Consider the following 8,005-nt stretch of genomic DNA (forward strand, 5'->3'; position numbering starts at 1 on the left):
CTCATAAATACGAATATCCTTCGACAGCTAGAACCGGGGATAAATATAATCGATAAGTTTCGGGACATCACTGTCTTGGGAACACGAAAATGATGCATAGGGGTTGCCCATATCCAAATGGTCTCGCGACTGAATTTCTCATGACTATCACGAGGTGATTGGGATGAAATATACATGGATTCTTGTCCCGATATTATTGAAGGGAGTTATGGGGAAGATCTGTCCCATAATCCTCAAAAAGTCGCAGGAAAGTCTCAATCTCGGATCCTTTGGGATAACCACTTATCTCGCACGATACGGGACATGTTTGAATTCAAATATGGAACAATCCTAGCCGACTAGGAGTTTCCTTGCTAGACACGATTTGGAGTTAGAGCCCTAATTGAATTATAATAAGAATATTCCTAATACATCATAACTACATGCCCAAATATCATAGTAATTTACATGTACATTAAGATTTGAATTTTCCTATGCTCTCACATCCCTAATATTTTTGTCTACAAAAATCTAATTTAGGCATCGAAATTTTTAAATGCTCTCACATTCAAGCCTTAACTTCAACATTCATCTTCAATTTCAATTAAATATTCTATGTGTTACCAAAATAATGTTAGGAAATAGTTATAATCCACATTTTCATTTGTTGCGTCCACCTCCCATTTCAATTAAATATTTTACATGTTACCAAAATGATGTTAAGAAATAGTTATAATCACTTATTTTCCTTTGCCACACGTCTCTACCTAAATAAAAGTATTGCTAATACTTACTACATCAATCACTAAAGAATTAAATTTACTGTCAATTTTGTTGCTTAATTATTTTACTCATGTCCTACGTAACTCATTGAACTACAATGATAGTTTGTAAAATGAAATATAGTAAATGAGTTTATAAAAGGATTATTATAGTACCCAAAAAATTTTCCATGAAAAAAACCATTGTCACGACCAAAATATCAGGCTGCTCAACTTTAGATATCATTTACAAACAAAGATGTAGTAAGATTAGATTAAACTCAAGAATGGAAGTCTTATCACACCCCCCCAAAAAAAAAAAAACAGAAGAAAAAAAGGAAGGAAGAAAGTCTTCTCCCTTAATATTACATTATCAAATAAACATCTAGGCCGAGGGTTGACAGAGGGGAACCACCTAACTTACCTAACTCCGAAAGCCTGAAACTGAAACCATTAACTGAAAAAAGAAGATTTTATATAAAATTTACAAAATTTTTATTATAATATCACGACCAAATGTCCATATCCTGCTATGCAAATCCTGACGTGTTGTTTATGATCTTCCATGGGCACTTCCAGGTCCTCCAAGTGTTAGAACCACACCTTGGAGATCACTTCTGAGCTTTGGCTCATTGGCTAAAGACGGAGCGGCTCTGATGACCGGAAACGGCCGAGTCACCTGAGCTTGCTGGAAGCTGTGACTGGACTCCGGCATGGCATACTTCATTGCCTGCTGGGAAGGCTTGCAGGGTTCCACACGTTTTGGGTTTGGGAATGGTTGTGCAACCGCAATATGACTCGTTTGAGGCGACGGATTTTGTGTAAGAGTTGTCCCTCTTGAAATAACTCCAGGTGCCTGGTTAATGAATGAGTTGCATAAAGAACTTAGGTACTTTGCACCGATTGAATTTGGTACTTACAATTAAAATCTCCGGCGCGCGCTTACCGGTGCAAACAATACGCCTCTAAAAATTTTCCCGTTAACGGTTGCAGTCATCAGGAGACCGGAATCGAAGGCTCCGTCAACTTTACCTCGGACCTCAGCACCAATCTGAGTAGAAAGCAGAAGTCAATGGCATGAACAAGGCAGTGTGAGTTGAAAATGTGTTTCTAAGAGGTCATGGTAAAATTGATTGCTTACCAGGTTTGGAACAGGCCCTACCTCCAATGATTTCTGTTCTGCTGCTGAGTATTGTGCTCCTTGTCTACCTGTAGGAACAAAATGAAGAAACTTTTCCAATTTTGGCTGGTTTTGATGTTCTCCTAGAAATTGAACATCCTGTCGAGTTCCTTGGGCCATATTTCTGAGCTCTTTCTGCTTACTTGCAAGACTATTATTAGATTGGCAATTGCTTGGAATTCGCTTAAACAAATGAAATCCTTGAGAGACTGAGATGGGATCAGTAGGTTTCTTAAGTGGGGTCTGTTCTTGATCGGATTGCGAGGGAGATGAATGCTGGGAAAGTGAAAGAGAATGTTCTTCTTGTTCCAATTCCACCTCCCATGCCTTTGAACTCGCAGTTCGTCTTCTCTTTGGATGCAATGTATCTGAAAGATAACTAAGAAACTTATTAATCATGAATCTCCATTTCTACTCAAGGCAAAGATATATTGTTTTTCAAAACCAACCTGAACTGAAGCCAAAACATTGCTTCGGTTCTGATTCTGATTCCTGAGCACCCTTTCTTACTACTTCGACATTATTCCCCATGAGGACATTTTTCTGCTCCAAAGCATAATTGATAAGCTTTTCCATTTTTAACAAAAGTGTATGAGCAAGTAAAATTTTGGAAACTCATAGTAAGTTTCATACCATGTTATTTTCTGCATCTCTTGGGAACCGTCTCTTTTCTTGATTCCAATGGTTTCCAAAAATTTTGCACATGGAAATGTTGTACCGGCCATTGGGGTGCTCTGCTCCAAGCTGCAAGACCAGCAACTCATTGAGAGGCCGCTCATCCTCCCCACACCTGCAAATGAAACACTGAATCTTGAGGATGTTATGCGAAAATGTTAAGCTGAAACATTTGATGTGGGAACTTACCCTCCATAAATGGCAATGTCCGAGTCTGTAAAAACGGCTGTATGAGAAAATCGCCCTTGTGGTTGGTGGCCACATATATCAAGCTGCGTCCACAAACAAGTACTCACGTCTAGGACCCAAACATCATTGTAATAGTGTTTGTCTCCAACCCCTCCAATGATATAGACCTGCAAAACATTAACAGCGCAAGAACGTGTATCTTTTCAGAAACTATTTGGCAATTGAGATTTCAAAAATCACTATTAATGAAGTCATTCTATGTAATACTATATAAAATCAAAAACTCAGTTCCCTAACTACGTAAAACTAGATGGCAAAATTTGATTCTATGCATGATCTATATGCCTCCTTACTTTCTAGTGTGTATATATTAGAAAAGCATGACTTGCCTTTGTCCCAATGTTGACAGCAGCGTGACCGGCTCTAACACCTGGCGAAGATCCTTGAATAGCTAACTGATGAGAAAAATGAAAAAATCATTAGTATTTTTCCATTTATTTTAAACATGTATTAATTTAAAGCAATTCAGCCACCAGAGCCATACTGCAAATATGAGACAAGAGCAAGGGGAAGCTTATACCCTTGACCAAGTGAATGTGTCCATATCAAGCATATCAACATTGCCATGATAACGATCGCCACGGTCCCCACCATACACGAAAAGCTTGTTCCCAATTGCAACAGTGCTGTGACTGTCCCTAGGAACAGGTACATCACCCTTCACCTCAGGAGAAGTCCATCTCATAGTCTTAAGGTCTAGAACATGTAAATCATTCAAGTAATTTGCTTCACCTTCTCCACTACCCCCAAATATAACTATCTTATCATCTCCAACAATTGTGGCCGTATGACTTTCGCGAGGGGACGGTGGAGTCCCTTTACATTCAGGTTGTATCCACTCTTTGGTCCCAAGATCCAACACATGAAGATCATTCACCTTCTTAGAACCATTTGTACCACCAAACACTATCATCCTGCGCCCTACAAGAACAGCACTGTGGCTGTCTCTTGGGCCCGGCCCTAGACCCGTTGTTACAAGAGTGTTCCAAACCATTGTATCCAGATTTAGCACAAGAACATCACTGAAATGCAAACCCCCACAACATCCCTGAAATGGTTTGTCAAAGGGAAGAAATCAAATTCTAGACACACATATATGGGAAGAAAGATTGCCTTACATTAAAAAAAAGGATCCAACTCTACAAGTAGTTGATATGACTGGATAACATAAATTTCGGCAAATCAGATATTGCAGAAAGAAACATGAACTGTTGGATTCTGCTTCATCGAAGAAAGAGGTGTTTATGCTTGTAAAATCCAAGCAAGTCATAGATTTTCTATTTTGTATATAATTCCAAAGAGTATAGCTAAATGCTGAGGACATTTTTAATTTTCAAAGAAGAAAAATCAAATTAAACATCAGAGAGGAACTAAGACAGAAGTATTCTTCAAAACAAAGATCTGGAGGAAAGCTGAAGTGCTTTGTCCATCTCTGTCTTCCTCCCCCTCCTTCAACAAGAGAGATTATTATACGTCTTTTAAGTTATTAGTGTACGAAGGAATTAATGCAATTAAACTAGTAAAACCTTTCTTATCACCTCATAATCTTCTGAAAGTGTTCCTTTCTCATGTAAAGTAATTGTTAGGGGTAAGCAAAAGTAAATTGAAATATTTAATAATTAGCTAAAAAAACGTTTAATATAGGAACTCTTACTTTGAATAAGTTGTTCAATATGGGTCATCAAACTTTTAATAGGCACACCTATGATCTAAATACCAAGAAAATTGTTGGAAAACATAAATAATCCCATTTTACGTACAAATATTACAATATTTAAAGGAAAAGATGCGAGAGGAAAAAAAGAAAAGAAGTAAATGGAAGACAATCAAAGGCTAAAAACCAGAAAACATTTCTATTTCAAGAAAGCAAAAGTATAATTGCCACCCACCCTACCAGACTGTCCTACTAATTAGAGAAGCTAAAACCCAGACAAACTTAAAGACAATTTGATATTCTCCAACGAGATACAAAAGAAGATAAATTTAGGAATGAGAAGAATCCAGTGAAGAAAGTGTATGTCTCATTAGCCAAACATAACTTTGCAACAGAATACAAGAAAAAGAGAGTACAAGAACAAGTATATAACCACAAATGACATTAAATATGCACAAAAAACGAAAAATACTAAACATGACTGGTTATAACAGAACAACTATTTCAAACGAGCTTATTTCTGCATTTTAAGCCAGGATTTCAAAGAAGTAAAACTATAAGAGGCAACCCGAAAACCATAACTGAAGAAGGCGTAGATACAAACTACTCAGCGAGATATCTAGATTTTACTATGAAAAATAGGCCAAAAAGATTATTTACTCCTTGGAGAAAATTAAACATACCCCAAAGACATAAACAATTCCATGAGAACAGCAGGCTGAGTGCCCCCATCTCTCAGAAGGATGCGATCCCAAAACCTTTGGATAGAGCCACATTGCCTTCTTCTTTGCAGTTTCACCTCCCAGAGACCCCATTATCACACACAAAGAAAGACACACACTTTCTCAACTTTAGTATTACTTCAACACAGTGCTTGAAAAAGATGAAGAAACAGAAGAAGAGAGAAGAGAAATAAAGGGTCAAAAGAGGACATGAACAAAGCCAAGTGATATATCAACTATCAGTGTCAATGGACATGAAAAGATGGGCGCTTTCAAGTCCAAATCACTGTGGCAACCAACAACAACAGCAGGTCGTGGTGAAAAGAACATTTTTTTTTTCCATATTAAATTGTTCTTATAATATTCATTACAAAAGGGTTCTAAGATGTGTTAAAACAGTAGAAGCATGCCCTATGTGGTTGGATAAGCTTGAAGAATATTAACTAGTGATGTAAAATCATGGGTATGAGCTGTTTGTGTGTGAGAGAGAAAGAGAAAGAGAGAGGGAGAGAGAAATTTCTTTAATTTTCAATTTTTTTTTTCTTTTAAGTCTATTGTTTATTAGTAGTTTCTTTACTTTCCACACTTGTCTTGCTGAAAATGATGGAGTGTGGGGGCATTGGGTCGTGGGAAATGATGAAGAAGGTGCTTGGGGTTTTGAGGTTTTTGACAGCATGGGTTAGAGAGTGAGGTTGCTTTCCTCTTTCTCCTTTTTAAGCTCACATGGTTTTCTTTCTTTGTTAATATGGCATAGGGATTGACGGAATGGGGAGTGTTTTCCCTCTCTCTCTCTCTCTCTCTCCCTCTCCCCAATTTTCAAGGTGGGTTATTGATGTGGATCTAGAAATGTCTCTTCTCAAGGGTCTTTGGGGAAGTGTGGGGGTTCGCGTTGCGGAAATTCTTTTTAGTTTTGGGAAATGGGATGATGTTTGCTTACTTCAAAAGGTTTAGGTGTTTTCTTGAAAGTTGTTCTCCCTTGTACAACTTCTCCCCTTCTGAGAAATTAGGGGGTTTTTGAATAGGTTAGTTGCATAACACAAAGGTGTGCAATATTTATACGACAAAATATATTAATAAGGTTCATGTGTATGGATTATACTAATGTATCTTGTTGTATAAATGTTGTGTAAAAATCATTTTTCTTAAGTCTATAACAGAAAATTAATTGCATTTTTTAGTCTTTCCAATTACCCAAAAGCTATCAGCAATTCGAATAGCAAAATTTAAAAAAAATCAAAATCAGGTCGACCCATTGCATCAAAGATTCGTTCCAAATTAGTCCCTCGTAAGTTTAATCTCTAAAAAATTAAGGACTCGTTTGGGTGTGTGATTCTTTTTGAAAAATATTCAAAATTGTGAATACCTAAAAAAATTTATGTTTTGAAGTTATGTTTAGATGGTTTAAAAAGTCTGAGATAAAATTTTAAAAAATTAAATAAAATTTAAATTTTAAAAAATAATTGTATCCAAACATGTTCTAAGAGCACTCATATTGGATCGTATATATTTCAATCTAAAATTGCTAATCAAAACTCATTTTATCTAATTTAGTTAATGGGTTTTAAAAGGTACACTCCATCCGATTATCTATTCTTAACTTTATACTATTTTTTTACTCTTATTTTATTCTTTTTATCTCTTTTCTACTTTTTGTCATTTTACTTTTTTCACTTTTTGTATGTAGAAAACAATAAAATAATAGATAGATTGGTGAATAGTGCAATTCCACATATAGAGTTGTACTATTCACAAATCTATCAAAACTCTATTTTAGATTTAGGATAGATAATTCAATGAATGAATATTTTTGTGAGTTTATTATTTATTATAGATTTAGAAAGACTTTTACATAATCCAACATGAGTGATCTAATGGCTCGTGCAGTGAATTTTAGGTAAAAGTGGGAACCATTTGGAATAGTGAGTGATACCAATCATCTTGTAGACCTATAGTTGGCCAAATTAGTACCCTAAAGGCTCACTCTCTAAGTAATCAAATCATTGATGGGACACCCATTTGGTACCCTCCAACTTTCAGCTACAAGTCTTGGTATACTCTTGATTTGGGGTAGTGGACAAAACTCAGCCTACAGCATGTTCACATAAAATATAGCGAGAAAATGGAGCAAGCAATAGAATTATTAATTATTAATTATAAAATACAAAAAGGAGAAAAAGGAAATTGTCAAAATGGCAAATGGTAAAACAGTAAAAAGGTGTGTTGGGGGCGCTGTTGATGAGAGACGTAGAATACACGCGACAAACACGGGAGAGTTTTTAGGTATGGCATGGCGGTAGTCCCTGGGCTGGGATTGCCTTGATTCACGTGATGCTCTTTGTAACTTGAAATTCTCTTTTTCTTTGCTTTTTATTTATTTTATTTATTTATTTTTTATTTTATTGACGAATTAATTGTTTTTATTTTATTAGAACAAGAAATAACATTGAAAAGAAAGCCATCTATCTTATCGACAATAATGCATTGATGCATTATGCATTGCATCCATCAATCAAGTACTCTTTTTTCTTTTTCTAGTAAAATAAATAATAATAAAATCTTTGGATGGCCAAACACGGTTCGTCCCTTTTTTAAAAAAAAAAAAAAAAAAAAAATTAGAAATATCTTGAAAATTATGAATAAAGTATTAAAAATGAAATGCTCTAAGCATATCAAGTAATAATATTTAAAATAATTATTTGAAATAGTACAATTCTTTATTTTTTATTTTACTCTTTATTTTTTTTAAATATTATTTTATTATAAATGAAAAATTGTTTATAATAAT

The 8,005-nt window shown here is 35.4% G+C and overlaps 1 protein-coding gene across 2 annotated transcripts; it reads right to left on the reverse strand.

The window, feature by feature from the left end:
- Positions 1-986: 986 nt before the first annotated feature.
- On the reverse strand, positions 987-5,572 carry LOC133883148 (uncharacterized). Of its 2 annotated transcripts, none has more exons than XM_062322368.1 (9): positions 5,182-5,572; positions 3,365-3,892; positions 3,174-3,239; positions 2,785-2,951; positions 2,554-2,710; positions 2,370-2,463; positions 1,903-2,288; positions 1,687-1,791; positions 987-1,596 (listed from the first exon to the last, which is right to left on the reverse strand). In XM_062322368.1, the coding sequence occupies exons 1-9, from the start codon at positions 5,311-5,313 to the stop codon at positions 1,294-1,296; spliced, it is 1,938 nt and encodes a 645-aa protein (XP_062178352.1). In that variant the 5' UTR covers positions 5,314-5,572; the 3' UTR covers positions 987-1,293. The 2 variants fall into 2 exon arrangements, with proteins under 2 accessions (XP_062178352.1, XP_062178351.1); XM_062322367.1 differs by having other exon boundaries at positions 1,882-2,288; positions 5,182-5,570.
- Between the last annotated feature and the right edge of the window lie 2,433 nt (positions 5,573-8,005).

The sequence above is a fragment of the Alnus glutinosa genome, chromosome 12 (assembly GCF_958979055.1).
Source record: "Alnus glutinosa chromosome 12, dhAlnGlut1.1, whole genome shotgun sequence".
Lineage (NCBI taxonomy): Eukaryota > Viridiplantae > Streptophyta > Magnoliopsida > Fagales > Betulaceae > Alnus > Alnus glutinosa.